General features: G+C 46.6%; 1 protein-coding gene across 3 annotated transcripts in view; it reads right to left on the minus strand.

Annotated features, from left to right (window-relative positions):
• THAP12 (THAP domain containing 12) overlaps nt 1-24,696 on the minus strand; it is a 78,722-nt gene that overhangs the window by 28,862 nt on the left and 25,164 nt on the right. The window contains exons 3-4 of one of the 3 annotated variants that reach the window (XM_063951246.1): nt 8,509-8,613; nt 7,057-7,093 (exon numbers count right to left, since the gene is read on the minus strand). The exons of 1 other annotated variant lie outside the window; for it this stretch is intronic. In XM_063951246.1, the coding sequence (XP_063807316.1) occupies nt 7,057-7,093; nt 8,509-8,613 (142 nt within the window). Of the gene's footprint in view, nt 1-7,056; nt 7,094-8,508; nt 8,614-24,696 lie in introns of those variants that run through there. One more of the 3 variants, XM_063951247.1, reaches the window with a different exon arrangement.

Raw genomic sequence — 24,696 nt, forward strand, 5'->3', positions numbered from 1 at the left:
ATCCATTCCGGTGTCGACTCCCTAGAGAGTGACATCACCATTACAGGCAATTTCTCCGCCTCCTCACCAACATCGTCCTCATACATGTCGACACACACGTACCGACACACAGCACACACACCGGGAATGCTCTGACAGAGGACAGGACCCACTAGCCCTTTGGGGAGACAGAGGGAGAGTCTGCCAGCACACACCAAAAACGCTATAATTATATAGGGACAACCTTATATAAGTGTTTCTCCCTTATAGCATCTTTTATATATATACAATATCGCCAAAATCAGTGCCCCCCCTCTCTGTTTTAACCCTGTTTCTGTAGTGCAGTGCAGGGGAGAGCCTGGGAGCCTTCTCTCCAGCTTTTCTGTGAGAGAAAATGGCGCTGTGTGCTGAGGAGATAGGCCCCGCCCCTTTTACGGCGGGCTCGTCTCCCGCTATTTTTGAAGTTAGGCAGGGGTTAAATATCTCCATATAGCCTCTGTGGGCTATATGTGAGGTATTTTTTGCCTCTAATAAGGTTTTTATTTGCCTCTCAGAGCGCCCCCCCCAGCGCTCTGCACCCTCAGTGACTGTTGTGTGAAGTGTGCTGAGAGGAAAATGGCGCACAGCTGCAGTGCTGTGCGCTACCTTTATGAAGACTCAGGAGTCTTCAGCCGCCGATTCTGGACCTCTTCTCTCTTCAGCGTCTGCAAGGGGGCCGGCGGCGCGGCTCCGGTGACCATCCAGGCTGTACCTGTGATCGTCCCTCTGGAGCTAGTGTCCAGTAGCCAAGCAGCAAATCCACTCTGCACGCAGGTGAGTTCACTACTTCTCCCCTAAGTCCCTCGTTGCAGTGATCCTGTTGCCAGCAGGACTCACTGTAAAGTAAAAAACCTAAGCTAAACTTTCTCTAAGCAGCTCTTTAGGAGAGCCACCTAGATTGCACCCTTCTCGTTCGGGCACAAAATCTAACTGGAGTCTGGAGGAGGGTCATAGGGGGAGGAGCCAGTGCACACCACCTGATCTGGTAAAAGCTTTACTTTTTTGTGCCCTGTCTCCTGCGGAGCCGCTATTCCCCATGGTCCTTTCAGGAACCCCAGCATCCACTTAGGACGATAGAGAAAAATAAAATAATAAAAGCTTCAGGCTGCTTTATCTACAGCAGCCCTATGACCATGCGGCTTCCTGCCGCACCAAGCAAAAAACTGATTTGACAGAGTCAGTAGGCGGGATTATATGGGGAAGCCCCAATGCATCCTGGGAGGCCAGAAAGCTCGTGACCGTGTTGGTGCCATTTCCGCTGTCGCTCAACCATATCCCAATGTTATCCTGTGGACCCAGCCAGAGAAATATAAAGTTTCACCAGCAGAGGGAGCTATTACTATACTAAAAATCCCTCTTCCATCTCATTTGTCAACTTATAAAAGGGGGAGGGCTTATCCATACCTCTCAGATTTGGCGCCTGCATGGAAATATTAAGATGTCCGCCACTGAAATATTTTGGACCTGATCCTAATCAATGCCCCATGTGGTCCCCACTGCCTACTCTATACTCCTTCATTTCGAACCGGAGCTCTGGCGCTAGTGTCCGAACCTGTATTTACTGCACCCTGTGCGCTCTCGATGCCCGCTGCACGTGGCTGAGGGAATCTCCTTCCATCATAGGTACATATCAACTGTGAGAGACAGAATCTGAAAAAGAAAACCAGGAAATCACATTGTATGATTTCTAAAACAATTTATTTGTATATTCTTGCGGAAAATAAATATTTGGACAATTAAAAAGTTTAACTCAATACTTTGTACTATAACCTCGGTTGGCAATTACAGAGGTCAAACGTTTCCTGTAGTTCTTGACCAGGTTTGCACACACTGTAGCAGGTATTTTGGCTCACTCTTCCATGCAGATCTTCTCTAGATCGGTCATGTTTTGGGGCTGTCGCCGGGCAACACAAACTTTCAACTCCCTCCACAGATTTTCTATTAGGTTGGGGTCTGGAGACTGGCTAGGCCACTGCTGGACCTTGAAATGCTTCTTACGGAGCTACTCCTTAGTTGCCCGGGTGGTGTGCTTGGGGTCATTGTCATGCTGAAAGACCCAGCCACGTTTCACCTTCAATGCTCTTACTGAGGGAAGGAGGTTTTTGCCCAAAATCTCACGATACATGGCCCCATTCATCCTCTCCTTAATACGGATCAGTCGTCCTGTCCCCTTTGCAGAAAAGCAGCCCCAAAGCATGATGTTTCCACCCCCATGCTTCACAGTGGGTATGGTGTTCTTGGGATGCCGGTCATCATTCTTTTCCCTCCAAACACGGCGAGTGGAGTTTATACCAAAAAGTTCGATTTTGCTCTCATCTGACCACATTACATTCTCCCAATCCTCCTCTGGATCATCCAGCAGGTCACTGGCAAACTTTAGATGGGCCTGGACATGTACTGGCTTAAGCAGGGGGACCTTTCGGGAGCTGCAGGATTTCAATCCATGACGACGTAGTTTGTTACTAATGGTAACCTTTGTGACTGTGGTCCCAGCTCTCTTGAGGTCCTTGACCAGGTCCTCCCGTGTAGTTCTGGGCTGATTCCTCACCATCTCAAAATCACTGATACCCCACGGGGTGAGATCTTGCATGGAGCCCCAGGTCGAGGGAGATTGTCAGTGATCTTGTATTTCTTCCATTTTTTAATAATTGCTCCAACAGTTGATCTCTTCTCACCAAGCTGCTTGCCTATTGTCAAGTAGCTCATCCCAGCCTTGTGCAGCTCTACAATTTTGTCCCTGTTGTCCTTAGACAGCTCTCTGGTCTTGGTCATCGTGGAGAGGTAGCAGCCTGACTGTTTGAGGGTGTGGACAGGTGTCTTTTATACAGATAACCAGTTCAAACAGGTGCCATTAATACAGGTAATGAGTGGAGGATAGAAGAGCTTCTCAAAGAAGAAGTAACAGGTCTGTGAGAGCCAGAAATCTTGCTCATTGGTAGGTGTCCAAATTATTTATTTTCCACAAGAATATACAAGTAAATTGTTTAAAAATCATACAATGTGATTTCCTAGTTTTTTTTTTTCAGATTCTGTCTCTCACAGTTGAAGTGTACCTATGTTGGAAATTACAGACATTTTTTTAAGTGGGTCAACTTGCACAACCGGTGGCTGTCTAAATACTTTTTTGCCCCACTGTATGCACACCGCGCCAAGCGGAACGTCTCCAAGCAGCCACACCTGGAATTGGCAGAGGTGCAACACTTTGAAAATTACATGCACTAGTTCACACACCACAAAGGTTTCTGCAAATCATCTTCTTAGTACAGGTAAATGGAGTGTGGCTGACTAATGTTATTAAGTACAGTGATGACGGATACGTTTTTTCCTGTATATAACATTAGTAAGGCTTGTAAATAACGTTACCCACCTTTTATATATATCGTTGCTGCGGGTTAAGGTCGTCCCAGTTTAAGAAAATTTCGGAGGAGATCCGATTCCACAGCTTCCGGCTTCGGTCGGTGTCGTTATACGATGCGTTGCGAGGATCGTACAGCTCGGGGTGGAGACAAACAAGCGCTATCAGAAGCTCAATATCAAGGAATGATTTTGAAGCCATGACGAAACTGGGATGTAATCCAAATACCATTTCCGTTCCTGTATAAACAGGAAATATTTGCCAGCGCGTCAAAAACGCAACTAATTTATTTCTTTTTTTCCTTTAGTATGCGTTTTCCGTGCATGGCTTATACAATGTTAGTCACAAGACGAACGTCATCACCACCAAACTGCAGCGAGCGGCTTCATAAATAACGCAATACAGGGATGTCTATTAAAACTTGTTAACTGTCAATCTGCATATTTCAGATTGTCTCATGCCTCGGTGTGGGTGTGTGTGTGTGTGTGTGTGTGTGTGTGTGTGTGTGTGTGTGTGTGTGTGTGTGTGTGTGTGTGTGTGATGCCCCACACAGAGGACAGACTGAAAGCGATTCAAGAACACTGTAAAAGTGAGCAAGTGTTGGTAATTAGACACTCTGCAATCTGCAAATATTATAACAAATCATTTTACGTTGTATTAAAAACGGTTTCATAGAAAAAGTCAAATCAATATAAACAATGAGTGGTCTTGGTATAAGCTGGTTACACACTTGCCGATATACTGGATTGGTTTGGCCATCGGCTCGTGTGTACATGGCCGACGCATCGTTATATCTGCCTGTATACGGGAGACCGTCCAGGATATCGGCCGCACAATCCACTGAATATGACGTCACAAGTAGGCGGGCGTATTCAAATGCGACTAGCGGCCAGATATTGGGCGGATATACTGGTCAGATCAGCCCAAGTGTTTACCCAGCCACAGTCTGGTGTTTAAAATGTGGGTTCTTAATGTTTTCATTAGCAACTTCCTCCTTATGATTAGAAATAATTACCAAGTACTATTTTGAGAGGATAGATAGATAGATAGATAGATAGATAGATAGATAGATAGATAGATAGATAGAGATAGATAGGATATACATATATACACACACATACACGTTGGATGGTAAGGCACTCCTAAAGCTGAATCTTCAAACGCCGGTGCCCCCGTATAGCAAAAGCAGTATATTCAACAAGGACGTGGCACTCACGGCAAGATACAAATAGTCAAACACTCATGTGACACATGAGTGTTTGACTATTTGTATCTTGCCGTGAGTGCCACGTCCTTGTTGAATATTTTTTATATATATATATTATATATATATATATATATATATATATATATATATATATATATATATATATATATATATATATATATATCCTCAAAATAGTACTTGGGATCCCGACGTCGGTATGCTGACCGCCGGGATCCCGTGCGCCGGCCACATGACCCCAACCCTGTTGGGGCACCCTAACAGAATGCAGCATGAGGGCGCCATGAGTCACTTATCTAGGAAGTAAATGTACCACCCATCGATAATTTACGGTTTTGCTTTCGGGATACTAAGTATTGCAAGGAGAGCGTGATCGTAACATCCGGACCAATCCGATTGGAGCACGCACAGTAATGAATCAGTCTGATGTTCACAGAGGTTCCAAAGGCTATAAGTCATCCTATCTCTGGAAGCCTACTGCCAGTAACAAGTGTGGAGGGTGTGCATGTTGGCCGGGTCATGGTAGCACTTAAAGGTCTTCCTTCAATGAACAGATATTCTAGAAAAGACAGGTCCGGCTACACAGCTGCTGGTGACCACTGTCAAATAAAAGTGAAGGAATTTTCTGCAGACATCTAGAGTCTGCAAAGCCGCCGCCTAGCTTGGTCTGTCTGACCCTTACGTCCACTCCTGCACCAGGAGCCAGTTTATAGACACTAGTTTTCTTGCTACCGCAACAAGATGACCAGACAACGCCAAAATCGCAGCAAACCAAGTAGCAATATCCCCAAGTGACAAATAGCCTAGAGAAGGGAGCCCTAATCATCAGGCCCTGCTCATTTTGTCAGACCTAGGCCGTATTCAATTAGCCACGGTAATTACCCGCTGCAAATCGAATTGCCGGGGTTATTCAACTGGCTCAGATACTGGCAGGCACAACAAAATCTGCGATAACCAGCCCTATCATCCTGGGTTTTTTTTCGCTGAAAGACATAGGTCTGGGAACTTATCCCAGATACTATGTGCTTTAGCACTAAAATAAGGGTATTTTTGCACAAAAAAATTTGAATAGCCCGAGGCATTTCGCAAAAAAACGCAAAAAATGGGCAAAAATCGTGATAATACCCAATTGTAATTGCATAATTACTCTGAATTATTAATTGCAATAATTAATAATAATAATAATAATTAATAATTGTAATTGCATAATTACTCTGAATTACCCCTCATAGAAGGCAATCCTGCAAAACGTCTTGGAAAACAGAAGACCTAGCCGATAAGACAAGTTCCAACGAAGGTGAATAATATAGTAGTAGTGTGTACAGGTCTTAAGAGGCTTAAACCAGACTTTGGGGGTCATTCCGAGTTGATCGCTTGCTGACGATTTTCGCAGCGCAGTGATCAGGTAAAAAAAAAAACCGCAAAACTGTGCATGCTTATGCACCGCAATGCGCTGGCGCGTCATACGGGTACAAAGCGGATCGGTGCTGAGCTATGGATTTAGCAAAGATTCCATTTGCACAGCAGAACGTGAGGTGACTGACCGAAAGAGGGCGTTTATGGGTGTCAACTGACCGTTTTCTGGGAGTGTTTGGGAAAACGCAGGCGTTTGCAGGGCGGGTGTCTGACGTCAATTCCGGCACCAAAAAGACTGAAGTGATCGAAGCGGCTGAGTAAGTCCAGAGCTACTCAGAAACTGCACAAAAGGTTTCTGCTGCGCTAGGCTGCACAGGCGTTCGCACACTTGCAAAGCGAGAATACACTCCCCAGTGGGCGGCGACTATGCGTTTGCACGGCTGCTAACAGTAGCTAGCGAGCGAACAACTCTGAATGACCCCCTTAATTCCTTGTAGTAAAAATATGTGGCGGTTGGTCTCAACTAACCTGGTGCAGGTTACCACCTATTGAGAAAATCTTCACCCCTCACCACTCCTTACCAGGTCTCCTGGAGTGACGCTGTGGCTGGCACAGGGAATTAAATATGCATGGTCTATAACCAGGCTCATAATTCCCAGATGATAGAAGGTAAGTGCTCTCTTTTGGTCACCAAGAACATATTGGTGAATAACAGAGGATGAAGTATCATTTTGTCACAGTCGTTAACACTGCATAAAGTAAATGACAAGTGTTTCTGACCTGTTGCCTTGTGTACATTGCTCAGCGTTAACCTAACAAATGAGCAAAGGTTTCATTTCATGTATATAATCCATTATTTGTTTTTAAATAAACACTGGAAAAAAAAATATATATATATATATAATAATAATAATAATAATAATAATAATAATAAGTAAATGATCAGTAAAAAAACCAACAAAAAACCAACAAACATGCAGCTGGGACAAATTCCTTCCACCATCATCGATGGCACCGATGACAGGAAACCATTAATGGTTCCGTCTTTCAATAAGAATTTCATTTAGGCCACAAGTTATTCTGCGAATAAAATAGGACTTACTTTTATTTTCTTTTAGAGTCCTTATTTCATCTTCACTCTGGATAAAAGAACACAGGACAGGAGATGAGATGGCTGACCAGAGGAAGAGGAAAGACAACAAATCACCGGTAACGCAGGTACGGTACGCGTTACAGAGTGCCATACGTTTGGTCACACTGTTATGTCAGTGCTCTAGGTTATTGCTGGAGATAACATGCAGTCATCTAGAGACGTGTCAAACTGTGAAGCACAAGTCCGGTTCTATCTCCATTACACAAACTCTTTATTATCTAGTTCTCACGAGTATTTGAGCACTAAATTGTGTATAATAAAATAAGTGTTCGCACTTCACAAAAGACAATGACTTCTGTAAAGGTCAATAAATTCCCGTTGACGGCCAAGTGACAAGTACCCTGCTCACGGTGGAGAACGCGGCCTCCGGTTAAGTATAACGTTTGGGATCATAGTCTCCTATTCTTAGCTGAACAACATTTGGATTCTTGGAACACGTGGGTATGGATTATTAATGGGCTCCCCTATCCGTAGGACCTTTACTTGCCGCCCGAGCCCCGACTAATGGTCTTTTTGTTTATTTTAAATGTTCGGAACCTCACCTGAGTAGATCTAATAAAAAGCTTAAAGGTAAAAGAGCATGTAACGAAAATCAAATCTAATATTAAAGTGTCTCTTATTACATGTGATTATGCATTACGTTAATGAATGGAAATGGCGATAATTAGAATGTCCATTAAGGAATTAACGCACCTGACATAAAAGTAGTTCTGAAGCAGATCACCACAAATATATATGCTGAAGTTCCCATAACACAGATCAGTGATCAGGAGAAAGCCTGGGTGACACGGCCTCACGCACCAGGGGCTGGATGGTTGTATAGAGGATGGATCAGAAGCCCTGACACCATCTCCGATATAAGGTGAGCTCTGGTCTGGAGCACAGTATGGAGGACCAGCAGAGGAACCTGGTGGATCACAGGCGGAAGTGTGTGTTGGTGAGTGCAGCCGGCCATCTACCAGCCGCAGCTATGTGCAAATGACGGCTATCTGGCCAAACACAGAACAGCAGATCGCATCCAACGCGACTAAGGACAAATTAAACATGTATCCAGTCACTCAGCTCTCAGTGACAGGAAGTCTGATGTGCGTAGGAAATATGACTCCTCCATGAAAAGCCTCACCTTAAATATCTTCTTATACATGGAAAGCTACTTACAACAAACTTTGTGAATGTTACTCGTAGCTATCAGATGCCAAAAGTAGACAGTTCCAACTTCTGCTTCAGGAGACATAATATCTAATTACCTTTAATGAGGATATGAGATATACATCTTTCTTTTCCTGCAAATTGCAAGTATTTCAAACAAATCAGTGGTGCACAGACCAAGCTGCAGAATAAGGTGCGGAGCTGGGAAATCAGTCCTGTAATGTACAAATCACAAAGAAACAAAACACCTACCAGCTCTTTTATCCTCTTCCTGCGCCTGCCGGGGTTACCCAGATGACTCGTGAGGTCAAATATTGTTGGGATGGCATTCTCCCGAAGCACAGTCCTGTATGGACTCTGAAAATAAAAGTCAAATATTAACACACCGTATGCGGTGCTACAATGCTACACAGGTACAGGGAACACACTCCATACTCCAACACAGTCTCAGCATCATAGGGACACAGGGAAAATGTACCTCGTGCCTCAGACGTGACACCAGGATATATAGTGGCAGGTCAGGCTGCAGTCTCATTATTAGTGGCTCCAGCAACAAAATGATTGTCTCCACTGTGACTAGATGGTAGGTACAGTGTAACACCGTATATTAAACACACTGATGGAATGTTACTGCAATTACTGTCATTTCTATGTTATTTCACATTATACAATATACCAGTGGTTCAGGGCCAGTACAAGGTCTCTCTGCTCCCTAATCAGAGCTTCAGCCTAGAACCTTCTAACCTGCAAACCCCACCACCACGTCCCGGAGATACAGGCAGCCACTAGGTGGGCTGGGGTGAATTGTATCATTATCAGTGATGAGCGGGCTCGGTTCCTCGGAAACCGAACCCCCCCGAACTTCACCCATTTTACACGGGTCCGAGGCATACTCGGATTCTCCCGTATGGCTCGGTTAACCCGAGCGCGCCTGAACGTCATCATCCCGCTGTCGGATTCTCGCGAGATTCGGATTCTATATAAGGTGCCGCGCGTCGCCGCCATTTTCACTCGTGCATTGGAAATGTTAGGGAGAGGACGTGGCTGGCGTCCTCTCCGTTTATTAATGTTGATGCAAATATTTGTGCTTATTGCTTAATTGTGGGAACTGGGGAGCAGCTGTATTATATAGGAGGAGTACAGTGCAGAGTTTTGATGACCAGTGACCACCAGTATACGTTGTCTGCCTGAAAAACACTCCATATCTGTGCTCAGTGTGCTGCATATATCTGTGCTCACACTGCTTTATTGTGGGGACTGGGGACCAGCAGTATTATATAGGAGGAGTACAGTGCAGAGTTTTGCTGACAGTGACCACCAGTATTATACGTTCTCTGCCTGCAAAACGCTCCATATCTGTGCTCAGTGTGCTGCATATATCTGTGCTCACACTGCTTAATTGTGGGGACTGGGGACCAGCAGTATTATATAGGAGGAGTACAGTGCAGAGTTTTGCTGACAGTGACCACCAGTTTTATCCGTTCTCTGCCTGAAAAACACTCCATATCTGTGCTCAGTGTGCTGCATATATCTGTGCTCACACTGCTTTATTGTGGGGACTGGGGACCACCAGTATATATAGCAGTACGGTACGGAAGGCCACTGCTCTACCTACCTCTGTGTCATCAAGTATACTATCCATCTAGATTCTATACCTGTGGTGCATTTTAGTTTTGCAGTCTGCCGACAGTGACCACCAGTATATAGTATACTATCCATCTAGATTCTATACCTGTGGTGCATTTTAGTTTTGCAGTTTGCTGACAGTGACCACCAGTATATATAGCAGTACGGTACGGAAGGCCACTGCTCTACCTACCTCTGTGTCGTCAAGTATACTACCCATCCATACCTGTGGTGCATTTCAGTTGTGCGCAGTATATATAGTAGTAGGCCATTGCTATTGATATAATTCCACACATTAAAAAATGGAGAAAAAAAATGTGGAGGGTAAAATAGGGAAAGATCAAGATCCACTTCCACCTCGTGCTGAAGCTGCTGCCACTAGTCATGGCCGAGACGATGAAATGCCATCAACGTCGTCTGCCAAGGTCGATGCCCAATGTCATAGTAGAGAGCATGTAAAATCCAAAAAACAAAAGTTCAGTAAAATGACCCAAAAATCAAAATTAAAAGCGTCTGAGGAGAAGCGTAAACTTGCCAATATGCCATTTACGACACGGAGTGGCAAGGAACGGCTGAGGCCCTGGCCTATGTTCATAGCTAGTGGTTCAGCTTCACATGAGGATGGAAGCACTCATCCTCTCGCTAGAAAACTGCAGTGCCACTCCTAGATGGACCAGGTGTTTGTGTCGGCCACTTGGGTCGCTTAGCTTAGTCACACAGCGACCTTGGTGCGCCTCTTTTTCTTTGCATCATGTACTGTTTGGGGACTATTTTTTTTGAAGTGCCATCCTGCCTGACACTGCAGTGCCACTCCTAGATGGGCCAGGTGTTTGTGTCGGCCACTTGTGTCGCTTAGCTTAGCCATCCAGCGACCTCGGTGCAAATTTTAGGACTAAAAATAATATTGTGAGGTGTGAGGTGTTCAGAATAGACTGAAAATGAGTGTAAATTATGGTTATTGAGGTTAATAATACTATGGGATCAAAATGACCCCCAAATTCTATGATTTAAGCTGTTTTTGAAAAAAAAACACCCGAATCCAAAACACACCCGAATCCGACAAAAAATTTTCAGGGAGGTTTTGGCAAAACGCATCCGAATCCAACACACGGCCGCGGAACCGAATCCAAGACCAAAACACAAAAAATTTCTGGTGCACATCACTAATCATTACACATATACAGAGAAAGAGTGACTGTGTGTGAGCAACACTACCGCCGTGCAGTGTGATACTGAGGGAACCGAAGCAAGTTTATTCATTTATCCATGCGAGTGTAGAGTGTAGAGATAGAGATATATACACACATACATACATACATACATACATACATACATATGTATATATATATATACACACATACACACAAGATTTCCTACCAATGTTATATCTCTTTCTGCAAGGTATACTGGGCTCTACGGGGAATGACACTGGGGGGTGTAGAGTAGGATCTTGATCCGAGGCACCAGAATGCCTAGCGCCACCTCCTCTATAACCCCGCCTCCGTGCACAGGAGCTCAGTTTTGTTAACCAGTCCAATGCAGTAGCAGCCAAAAGAGATGACAACTGTTAGTAGCCACATACATCACATTCTCACGACAGGAGAAGTGTCAGCGGCTAATGCCATACCAACCCAAAGAAGCTAAGTGCGTCAGGGTGGGCGCCTTGTGGAGCCCAGTGTACCTCGCAGAAAGAGATTTAACAACGGTAAGTTCTTACCATAAATCTAATTTTCTGCTGCAGGGTACACTGGGCTCCACAGGGAATGACATTGGGGATGTCCTAAAGCAGTTCCTTATGGGAGGGGATGCACTGTAGCGGGCACAAGAACCCGGCGTCCAAAGGAAGCATCCTGGGAGGCGGAAGTGTCGAAGGCATAAAACCTTATGAATGTGTTCACTGAGGACCACATAGCCGCCTTGCACAATTGGGGACGCGCATCGCTATCGCTGAGGGGGGTACACACGAGTGATCTGTGCTTAAAATCTAAGCAATCTAGTCAGATTGCTTAGATTTTAAGCATGGATCTCTCCGCGAGTACCCCCCTTAAGAGAAAGCCACTTAAGGTCTGCAGATTCAAGGGGCTCAAACGGAGACTCTTGTAATGCCACTAGAACCACCGACAAGTCCCAAGGAGCCACAGGCGGGACATAAGGAAGTTGAATCCGCAACACACCCTGAGTGAACGTATGAACATCAGGTAAAGTCGCAATTTTTCTCTGGAACCAAACAGACAAGGCAGAAATATGAACCTTGATGGCAGCTAGACGAAGGCCCAAGTCCAGGCCCTGTTGTAGAAAGGCCAAAAGTTTGGCCGTACTAAACTTGTAAGCGTCATGATTGTTAGATGCGCACCAAGCAAAGTAAGAATTTCAGACCCTATGGTAAATCAGAGCAGAAGCCGGTTTCTGGGCCTTCAACATAGTTTGAATGACCACCTCAGAAAAACCTTTGGCCCTCAAGACGGAAGCTCCAAGAGCCACGCCGTCAAAGCCAACCGGGCTAAATCCTGTTATACACAGGGACCCTGAACGAGGAGATCTGGGCGCTGAGGAAGTAGAAGGGGACGCTCTATCGAGTGACCCTGAAGGTCTGAGAACCAATGCCGTCTGGGCCACGCTGGAGCAATCAGAAGTAGGATTCCTCCTTCTTGCTTGAACTTTCTTATTACTCTGGGCAGGAGTGACACTGGAGGGAACACGTATGGCATCTGAAAGTTCCATGGAATTGCCAGTGTGTCCACGAACGCTGCTAGAGGATCCCTTGTCCTTGCTGCAAAGACCGGAACCTTGTGATTGTGTCGAGACGCCATCAGGTCCACATCTGGAAGGCCCCACCTGTCCACGAGGATTTGAAACACTTCTGGATGGAGGCTCCACTCTCCGGCGAGTACGTCCTGACGACTGAGAAAGTCTGCTTCCCAGTTTAGGACCCCCGGAATGAATACTGCCGATATGGCTGGCAGATGGCGTTCCGCCCACTGAAGAATCCTTGATACTTCCCTCATCGCCATGCGGCTTCGAGTGCCGCCTTGATGATTGATGTATGCCACTGGGTGGCGTTGTCAGACTGTACTTGAACAGGTCTGTTCTGTATTAAATACTGGGCCAAGTTCAGAGCATTGAACACCGCCGCAGTTCCAGAATGTTTATCGGGAGGAGAGACTCCTCCTTGGTCCACTGACCCTGAAGGGAGTGTTGCTCCAACAACCGCGCCCCAACCTCTCAGACGGTATCCGTCGTCAGAAGGACCCAGTTGGAGATCCAGAAGGGACGACCCCTGCTCAATCGTTGGTCCTAAAGCCACCAGCTCAGTGACAGACGGACCTCCGGAGACAAGATCATTTGAGACCTGATCCGGTGAGGCAGGCCGTCCCACTTGTCAAGAATCAACTTCTGCAGAGGGCGGGAATGGAATTGAGCGTACTCCACCATGTCGAAAGCCGACACCATGAGACCTAGCACTTGCATTGCCGAATGTATCGACACCTGCGGACGAGATAGGAAGCATCTAATCCTGTCCTGAAGCTTCAGGACTTTCTCCTGAGACAAGAACAACCACTGGTTGTGAGTGTCCAACAACGTCCCTAGGTGCACCATGCTCTGTGCAGGGACCAGGGAAGATTTCTTCCAGTTGATGAGCCACCCGTCGGCTTGCAGAAACTGGATAGTCCGATCCAGATGGCGTAGGAGAATTTCTGGGGAATTTGCCAGGATCAACAAGTCGTCCAGGTACGGTAGGATCCTGACCCCTTGACGGCAGTCATTACCACCATGATCTTGGTGAAGACTTGCGGAGCCGTGGTCAAACCAAAAGGTAATGCCCAAAATTGGTAATGGAGGTTGCCAACCGCAAACCTCAGGTACTGCTGATGCAACCCTGCGATGGGAATATGCAGTTAAGTATCCTGTATGTCCAGGGAGACCATAAAATCCCCAGGTTCCTAGAGCAGAACAATAGAGCGAAGAATTTCCATATGAAACTTGGATACCCTCAAAAATTTATTCAAGGACTTGAGGTTGAGAATGGGCCGGGAGGACCCATTCGGTTTCGGGACTAGGAATAGCGGTGAATAGAACCCCTTGCCTCTCTGAACCAGGAGGCACCTGTACTACCACTCCTGTGTCCAGGAAGGACTGTACCACCGAATGAAGAGTTTTTGCCTCACCTGATCCGAAGGGACGTCTGTCAGGCAAAATCAATGAGAGGGACGATTCTTGAAGGATATGGTGTAACCTCGAGTGACGACTTCCTGTACCCAGGCATCGGAAGTGGTCCTCAACCATTCCTGGGTATACCCTAGAAGTCGGGCCCCCACCCTGGGAACCCCCAGAGGGAGGCCCGCCCCGTCATGCGGCAGGCTTGTCAGTTTTGGAAGCAGGCTGACGGGCAGCCCAGGTCCTTTTGGGTTTGGGCTCATTGTGTTAGGCGCCGGGGTCCGCTCGTCGGTGCGGCCCGGCGCCTAGCAACCAGGGACGCCGTGCGCGTACAGCCGCCGGCTCCCTGGCAACGCTAGACGCCGGGCGCACGGAGCCGCTCAGACCCTAGCAACGGGGACGCCACGTTCGGGCCGCGTTCTCCGTTGCTGGGTCTTTTCTAATTGTATTATGGTGTGCTGGCCGTGCAGCATGCAAGCTGCACGGCATTACTTGTGATTACCCAGTCTGGCTCCTGATTGGGGAGCTCACAGTTATAAGCACCCTTTGGACTTCTCACAGACGCCGGTGATAGCTTCCTGTTTGCCTGTGTTGGTTACAGAGAGTTTCCAGTCCTGCTCAATCCGGTTGTTCCTGTCCTCAGTGATCCTGTACTCGGAAATTGTCATCTGTTCCTGGAGTCTGACCGAGCACCTTTAACATCCTGTGGTGTTCGTGAGTCGCGGCGTAGCCGTGTGTTGCGGCTTGACCGCTTACTGTTTATTATTTTGTATCTTTGTGTTCTGGAGCTTTTGCGGAGGATTCCGCTCCCCCTGATCCACTCTGGTATCCAGCGGTGCTGGATAGGAGTTACGGATCAGTGGATCTTTGGTTGTCCTTTTCCCTGGCGGCTAGTCCGCACATACTTTTTGGTTTAGTTAGTTAGCTTGTAACCCCTGGCCTGGTTGCTTAGTCAGAGGGCCCCTTGTTATCACCCTGTCTCGGATTTCCCTTTGTCTCCCATTAAGACCTGAGGGGGCATCGGGGTTGGGCAGACATAATCCGCCCTTCGAACGCGGCTGCCATGGGCTCAAGCAACCATAGTCTCGCAGGGGATTTCTGATAACACGGGCGAGACAACGGAGTTAGGGCGCCAGGGGTTACTAGGCTCTCCTGCTCCCACAACCAGTATATCTTTCCAGTACTCAGACCTCTGCCATAAGATCTCCTCTGGTCTGGAGTACGGGAATCATAACACATTGGGTTTGGAAGTGCGAACCTGTTTCGGGTACACTTGACCTTTTGCTTTCCCTGAAGTACGAAAGGAGCGAAATGGAGTACTCTCAGCCTTTGGCACCGAAGGAGCAGTACTAGGAATACATGCTGTTTTAGCAGAGGCTAAGTCATCCACTGTCTTGTTGAGATCTTCTCCGAAAAGAATGTCTCCCTTAAAAGGGAGTACCTCCAGGGTTTTCTTAAGAGTCCAGATCCACAGACCAGGACCATAACCAGAGAATCCGGCGAGCCAAAATGGACGTAGTAGAAGCCTTGGCCGCCAAAATACCGGCATCAGAAGCCGCCTGCTTAATTTAATGAGAAGCTGTGACAATATAAGACAGACATTGTCTAGCATGATCAGAAGCGTTGGAAGGCAACTCCGTCTCCAGCTCCTGAGCCCGCGCTTCAACAGCCTCTGCAGCCCATGTCGCTGCAATGGTGGGCCTATGCGCAGCACCAGTTAGGGTGTAAATTGCCTTTAAACAACCCTCCACACGCTTATTCGTCGGTTCTTTCAGAGACGGGACGGTAGTTACCGGCAGAGCTGAGGATACCACCAGCTGCGCCACCTGCGAATTCATTGTGAGAAACAGGGGTGTCTCCCAATTTTTACTTAGCTCCGCAGGGGGGGGGGGGGGTTAGCGAGCAAGCAAGCATCTTCTTGTGAGGCGTGAATTTCTTTCCTGGATTTTCCCAGGACTCCAGACGTATGTCAACTAAATGGTCAGAGTGAGGTAAAACTTGTTTAGCCACTTTGACGTTTAAACCTGTCCGGTTTCTTAGGGGCAGCATCAGGCTACGGATCATCAGTAATTTGAAGAACGGTCCTGATAGAATCCCCATTAGAAGCGTCTGGATCAGAATCTGTGGGGTCAGTATAAACACCATCCTCATCAGACGAGGAGTCTAAGACGTTGGTGGATTGTGAGGAAGTAATGGCCCGCTTAGAGGACCCCTTGGTCTTAGGCGGGCGAGGGTTAGACTTCTGAGTAGTCAGTGATTGGTTCAATTGCTGTAACTGACAAGACAGTTGATCTGCCCATGGCGGGTTAACCGCAGGAACCATAAGTGGTTGCACTGGCACAGGAGGTCCCATAGGGGGCGTTAGTCTAGTTACCAGCATATTCAATAGCGTGGAGAAGGTAGCCCAAGGTGGGTCAATATGAACCCCCGTTGCTACAGTCCCACTTGGGGGTAAGGATCCCCCCAAACCTGAACCCTCAGCTCCTATGTTCTCCTCAAATGTGTCTGCAGCGTCACCACCACGTAATGTGGGATCAGCTCCAGCACCATTGCCCTTTGTAGCTAACATATTCAAAAGCTCAATGCAAGGCAACACAGTACAATATCAGCAGCATAATACCCGACAAGAACCCCCTGTGCAGTGTAACAGCACAAACAGGGAATTCAAGAGGTATATGGTGACTAAAAATCAGAGAAAAATACACACTGAGTATATCCTGTGAACTACCTATACCTGTATTAAATGATAAACCTGACGCACAGCCCCATCAGGTTATAGAATATAGGGATAGCAATCTGAGTGAGATACACGAAATGGAGGTCACACAGCAGCTATATGCGCACACACAGTCACATTGTACAATGCAGAAATTATGACATGCAATAAAACTGCACTGGACTAGCAATACAGAGTAGTATTATGTATAGATAAAACAATGCACAGTAAAGACTGGATGTATATCACAGGGTACTTGTACTATATAACCCTGACTAAATGCACTTTTTCTTAACTAACACTGTCAGCAGACATGTAGAATACTTAAGTGTCCTGTAAAATGCACAGCGCTGACAGGCAGGCGGCTTTACAGAGGAGGATTTGCCCAAACAGTCCCAGGATCAGCTCAGCTTGTCCTAATGGCGCCCAAACGCTGACAGGGAGTGAGGGAGAGAGAGATATGCAGCTCCAGGGCGGGAACATTTACTCTAAATGGCGCCCTGGGGGAGGGGCTACAGGTCAAAGCCTTATCCCCCTGCTGGACTTCACCACCGGGTACTGTGGGCTTATATAAACGGTTTATGAGAGAAAACAAACATGTGCCCTTGCCCTGGTGATAAAGTGGGGTCCCTGTACTACCACAGTGTCCACACCGGCAGCGCGGGATCGCGATTTACAGCGGGTCCCTCCGGGGGGACCCACTTACCTCTTCCCTGAGTGCAGCCACGCAATCCAGGAGAACAGCGGTCGTGTGTGTGTGACTAACTGGAAGAAAACCGGAGCCTCCGCTGTAGGTACCCAGCAACCAGGGCACGGGAGTGTACAGCGCCGCTGGGGGAGGTGATGGAGCTACAGCAGGAGATGTCTGGCTGACATCTAAAACAGTCGGTGTCTCTGCTGCAGCCCTTGAAGTCTTCATATTTCTTTTAAAAGCTTCTTCTCAGTGCTGCTGGAGCAGCCCCCCTGTCGTATGCCTGCTTACTGCATGGCACCAACTACAAAACTGAGCTCCTGTGCACGGAGGCGGGGTTATAGAGGAGGCGGCGCTAGGCATTCTGGGAAGAAGGTCAAAGCTTTGAGCCTGTTGGTGTCTCGGATCAAGATCCTACTCTACACCCCCAATGTACCCCGCAGCATAAATATATAGACAAGATTCCCAAATTGCGCTAAAGAATAACACAAGCAGCACCTCTAGAAGGACTTTGTTAGCTAAAGTCCAATAAATAACAAATACAAAGCAAGATCAGAGGGCGCTAATTATAGGGGATATTATTGAACACCATCAATCGCTATCTAAAAAATTAATTAAACAGAATAATTAAAAAATGTATTAACAGACTCAGAACAAATTGATTCATTTCCAAATTGCTCAATGACATGATGAATTCAACACCTTAACAGCTATTATGGATGTTATTCCTTGTTGCTGTAACTTCGACAGTATAACAGAATGTCAATCTGAAGAACCCAACGCGTTTCGTCCCATGGGACTTCCTCAGGGGTATTGAATTAATTGGTTAGATACAACATGATTATAGTAGCTTGAAAGAGTGAAAACATCGCTGTGAATAATTTTTATGATGAATCAGTATATGTCTGAGTAAAAAACTCAAGACAAAAGGATTATCCTTAAAAAGACCAAACAAGATCACACATGAAGTCTGGGTCTGATCAAGAATTTAGGAACAGACCAAAATTTCATGCAGTATTAAATAGCACTGGACGTGCAATAATGACGCAATTTCCTCTTATAATGTATAAGGGCTGAAACGCAGAGATACAAGTGCTCCTCACAGATTCTTCAGATTGACATTCTGTTATACTGTCGAAGTTACAGCAACAAGGAATTACATCCATAATAGCTGTTAAGGTGTTGAATTCATCATGTCATTGAGCAATTTGGAAATTAATCAATTTGTTCTGAGTCTGTTAATACATTTTTAAATTATTCTGTTTTATTAATTATTTAGATAGCGATTGATGGTGTTCAATAATATCCCCGATACAAATAAATTATATATCTATATATATCTATCTATATATATCTATATATATATATATATATATATATATATATATATATATATATATATATATGAGCCGCACTCGTTGTAAACTTTAAAGTGGGTGCGGTTAATGAAGAATAATAGCAAAGTCCATGTCCACCCGAGACAAAGTGAAGTCCAGAAAAGCACGGGTAGCCAGCACACCAATTTATAAGGTTTTAATTCCTTGTAAAGCAGCAATGCATAGACATTATGATTGTAAGAAATAAAACTGTACACCACCACAAGCTGACCCTAAGAGTCACAGGAAGGCTCAATTTACTTCATTTAATATTTTTTGTTAAAAATGTATCCTTAAAGTTTTTATTCCTTATTGCCGTGAACAAAAATGCCGATACTGTACGGCGCCGAGAGTCAAGACAGTCCGGGAACCAATGGCATATACAGGTTGAGTATCCCATATCCAAATATTCCGAAATACGGACTTTTTTGAGTGAGAGTGAGATAGTGAAACCTTTGTTTTTTGATGGCTCAATGTACACAAACTTTGTTTAATTCACAGTTATTAAAAATATTGTATTTAATGACCTTCAGGCTGTATGTATAAGGTGTATATGTAACATAAATGCATTCTGTGCTTAGACTTAGGTCCCATCACCATGATATCTCATTATGGTATGCAATTATTCCAAAATACGGAAAAATCCCATATCCAAAATACCTTTGGTCCCAAGCATTTTGGATAAGGGATACTCAACCTGTACTACATCTATATAATAAGCGAGACAGTCTGTCTCTGCCATATACTACATCTATAATCTATATGATACATGAGACAGTCTGTCTGTCTGTCTGTCTGTATGCCCTTTATGGAGAGAAATTAAATTGCCTGCGCTTGATTGAAAGCAGCTTTCTTAAATGTGGATAACCGGAATTTTTATGAGAAAGCGCTGATAATGAACTAATAAATAATGTAATGTAGCGGCACCTGTAAAAATAATTTTTTGTTAATGGTTTGAATGTTTACACTCTTTCTCTTACGTCCTAGAGGATGCTGGGGACTACAAATGGGCCATGGGGTATAGACGGGATCCGCAGGAGCTTGGGCACACTGAAAAGACTTTAACTGGGTGTGAACTGGCTCCTCCCTCTATGCCCCTCCTCCATACCTCAGTTAGACTTTGTGCCCAGGACTGACTGGACACTCACTAGGGGAGCTCTCCTGAGTTTCTCTAGAAAGACTTTTGTTAGGTTTTTTATTTTCAGGGAGACCTGCTGGCTACAGGCTCCCTGCAGCGTGGGACTGAGGGGAGAGAAGTCAGACCTACTTCTACTTAGTTTAAGGGCTCTGCTTCTTAGGCTACTGGACACCATTAGCTCCAGAGGGTTCGATCACTATGGTTCGCCTAGCTGCTTGTTCCCGGAGCCGCGCAGTCACCCCCCTCACAGAAGCCAGAAGAGAGAAGCCGGGTGAGTATGCAGAAGGCAGAAGACTTCAGTAACGAGGTACAGCGCAGCGGTAGCGCTGCGCTCCATGCTCCCACACAGATCACCAATGGCACTTGCAGGGTGCAGGGCGCTGGAGGGGGGGGGGGGGGGGGTGCCCTGGGCAGCAGTTACTGAGGTCTGGGAAGCCGGCACAAGCCTTTTGTGGTGCATATTTATTGTCTTTGAAGCAGCGCTTTACACATATATTCTTTGGCGGGATATATGGGCGCTGGGGTGTGAGCTGGCATACTCCCTCTGCGTTTCTCTATCCAGGCTTCCTTGTGGGCCTGTCCCCTAGCTGAGGCATTGTGTGTGTCGATACTTCGTGTCAGCATGTCTGAGGCTGAATGTTATTCACCGGAGGAGGTTACTGGGGGAGCAGATGCGGGTCTGGAATTGGCTCTGTCGGCGCAGCCGACACCTGATTTACACACATTGTTAAGTACACTTATTACAAATGTGGCTTCTTTGTCAAAGAGGTTAGATAAATCAGAGTCGCAGACACAGGTGTGGAGAAAATCCATGGAGGATGCTTTGTCTCAGGTGCAGACCCCATCGGGGTCGCAAAAGCGGCCGTTTACTCAAGTGGTAGATACTGATACCGACACGGATTCTGATTCCGAGGTCGATTTCACTGAGGCAGCTTTACATCCACGATTAGTTAAAAGTATTCAGTACATGATTGTGGCTATAAAAGATGTTTTACGCATTTCTGATGAACCTGCGGTGCAGGAAAATAAGAATTTACTTACCGATAATTCTATTTCTCATAGTCCGTAGTGGATGCTGGGAACTCCGTAAGGACCATGGGGATTAGCGGCTCCGCAGGAGACTGGGCACAAAAGTAAAGCTTTAGGACTACCTGGTGTGCACTGGCTCCTCCCCCTATGACCCTCCTCCAAGCCTCAGTTAGGATACTGTGCCCGGACGAGCGTACACAATAAGGAAGGATTTTGAATCCCGGGTAAGACTCATACCAGCCACACCAATCACACCGTATAACTTGTGATCTAAACCCAGTTTACAGCATGATAATAGAGGAGCCTCTGAAAAGATGGCTCCCAACAATAATAACCCGATTTTTGTAACAATAACTATGTACAAGTATTGCAGACAATCCGCACTTGGGATGGGCGCCCAGCATCCACTACGGACTATGAGAAATAGAATTATCGGTAAGTAAATTCTTATTTTCTCTGACGTCCTAGTGGATGCTGGGAACTCCGTAAGGACAATGGGGATTATACCAAAGCTCCTAAACGGGCGGGAGAGTGCGGATGACTCTGGAGCACCGAATGAGAGAACTCCAGGTCCTCCTCAGCCAGGGTATCAAATTTGTAGAATTTAGCAAACGTGTTTGCCCCTGACCAAGTAGCTGCTCGGCAAAGTTGTAAAGCCGAGACCCCTCGGGCAGCCGCCCAAGATGAGCCCACCTTCCTTGTGGAATGGGCTTTTACAGATTTTGGCCGTGGCAGGCCTGCCACAGAATGTGCAAGCTGAATTGTACTACAAATCCAACGAGCAATAGTCTGCTTAGAAGCAGGAGCACCCAGCTTGTTGGGTGCATACAGGATAACAGCGAGTCAGATTTCCTGACTCCAGCCGTCCTGGAAACATATATTTTCAAGGCCCTGACTACGTCCAACAACTTGGAGTCCTCCAAGTCACTAGTAGCCGTAGGTACCAAAATAGGTTGGTTCAGATGAAACACTGAAACCACCTTAGGGAGAAAATGAGGACGAGTCCTCAATTTCGCCCTGTCTGAATGGAAGATCGGATAAGGGCTTTTACAGGATAAAGCCCCCAATTCTGACACGTGCCTGGCTGAGGCCAGGGCCAACAACATGACCACTTCCCATGTGAGATATTTTAACTCCACAGATTCAAGTGGTTCAAACCAATGTGACTTTAGGAACCCCAAAACTACATTGAGATCCCAAAGTGCCACTGGAGGCACAAAAAGAGGCTGTATATGCAGTACCCCTTTTACAAACGTCTGAACTTCAGGTAGTGAAGCTAGTTCTTTCTGGAAGAAAATTGACAGGGCCGAAATTTGGACCTTAATGGACCCCAATTTTAGGCCCATAGACACTCCTGTTTACAGGAAATGCAGGAATCGACCTAGTTGAAATTCCTCCATCGGGGCCTTACTGGCCTCGCACCACGCAACATATTTTCGCCAAATGCGGTGATAATGCTTTGCGGTTACATCCTTCCTGGCTTGACCAGGGTAGGGATGACTTCATCCGGAATGCCTTTTTCCTTCAGGATCCGGCGTTCAACCGCCCTGCCGTCAAACGCAGCCGCGGTAAGTCTTGGAATAGACAGGGTCCTTGCTGGAGCAGGTCCCTCCTTAGAGGTAGAGGCCACGGGTCCTCCGTGAGCATCTCTTGAAGTTCCGGGTACCAAGTCCTTCTTGGCCAATCCGGAGCCACGAGTATAGTTCTTACTTCCCTCCGTCTTATAATTCTCAGTACTTTTTGGTATGAGAGGAAGAGGAGGGAACACATACACTGACCGGTACACCCACGGTGTTACCAGAGCGTCCACAGCTATTGCCTGAGGGTCCCTTGACCTGGCGCAATACCTGTCCAATTTTTTGTTTAGGCGGGACGCCATCATGTCCACCTTTGGTTTTTCCCAATGGTTTACAATCATGTGGAAGACTTCTGGGTGAAGTCCCCACTCTTCCGGGTGGAGGTCGTGCCTGCTGAGGAAGTCTGCTTCCCAGTTGTCCACTCCCGGAATGAACACTGCTGACAGTGCTATCACATGATTTTCCGCCCAGCGAAAAATCCTTGCAGCTTCTGCCATTGCCCTCCTGCTTCTTGTGCCGCCCTGTCTGTTTACGTGGGCGACTGCCGTGATATTGTCCGACTGGATCAGCACCGACTGACCTTGAAGCAGAGGTCTTGCTTGGCTTAGGGCATTGTAAATGGCCCTTAGCTCCAAAATATTTATGTGAAGTGATGTCTCCAGGCTTGACCACAAGCCCTGGAAATTTTTTCCCTGTGTGACTGCTCCCCAGCCTCTCAGGCTGGCATCCGTGGTCACCAGGACCCAGTCCTGAATGCCGAATCTGCGGCCCTCTAGAAGATGAGCCCTCTGCAACCACCACAGGAGAGACACCATTGTCTTTGGTGACAGGGTTATCCGCTGATGCATCGGAAGATGCGATCCGGACCATTTGTCCAGCAGGTCCCACTGGAAAGTTCTTGCGTGGAATCTGCCGAATGGAATTGCTTCGTAGGAAGCCACCATTTTTCCCAGGACCCTTGTGCACTGATGCACTGACACCTGGCCTGGTTTTAGGAGGTTTCTGACTAGTTCGGATAACTCCCTGGCTCTCTCCTCCGGGAGAAACACCTTTTTCTGGACTGTGTCCAGGATCATCCCTAGGAATAGAAGTCGTGTCGTCGGGATCAGCTGTGATTTTGGAATATTGAGAATCCAACCGTGCTGGCGCAGCACTATCTGAGATAGTGCTACCCCGACTTCCAACTGTTCCCTGGATCTTGCCCTTATCAGGAGATCGTCCAAGTAAGGGATAACTAAAACTCCCTTCCTTCGAAGGAGTATCATCATTTCGGCCATTACCTTGGTAAAGACCCTGAGTGCCGTGGACAATCCAAACGGCAGCGTCTGAAACTGATAGTGACAGTTCTGTACCACAAACCTGAGGTACCCTTGGTGAGAAGGGTAAATTGGGACATGTAGGTAAGCATCTTTGATGTCCAGAGAGACCATATAGTCCCCTTCTTCCAGGTTTGCAATCACTGCTCTGAGTGACTCCATCTTGAATCTGAACCTTTGTATGTAAGTGTTCAAGGATTTTAAATTTAAAAATGGTCTCACCGAGCCGTCCGGCTTCGGTACCACAAATAGTGTGGAATAGTACCCCTTTCCCTGTTGCAGGAGGGGTACCTTGATTATCACCTGCTGGGAATACAGCCTGTGAATGGCTTGCAATACTGTCTCCCTGTCTGAGGGAGACGTCGGTAAAGCAGACTTTATGAAACGGCGAGGGGGAGACGTCTCGAATTTCTTGAGACGGGCCCCCACCGTGCCTGAGACCGCTTGTAAAGCCCCAGCGTCATGCTGAGGACTTTGCGGAGGCGGGAGAGGGCTTTTGTTCCTGGGAATTGGCTGTTTCCAGTGGCCACCAGGTCTGTTAGACCTACCCCAAATAACTCCTCCTTTTTATAAGGCGATACTTCCATATGCCTTTTGGAATCATCATCACCTGACCACTGTCTTGTCCATAACCCTCTTCTGGCAGAAATGGACAGCGCACTTACTCTTGATGCCAGTCGGCAAATATCCCTCTGTGCATCACGCATATATAGAAATGCATCTTTTAAATGCTCTATAGTTAGTAATATACTGTCCCTATCTAGGGCATCAATATTGTCAGTCAGGGAATCCGACCAAGCCACCCCAGCACTGCAC

The sequence above is a fragment of the Pseudophryne corroboree genome, chromosome 2 (assembly GCF_028390025.1).
Source record: "Pseudophryne corroboree isolate aPseCor3 chromosome 2, aPseCor3.hap2, whole genome shotgun sequence".
Lineage (NCBI taxonomy): Eukaryota > Metazoa > Chordata > Amphibia > Anura > Myobatrachidae > Pseudophryne > Pseudophryne corroboree.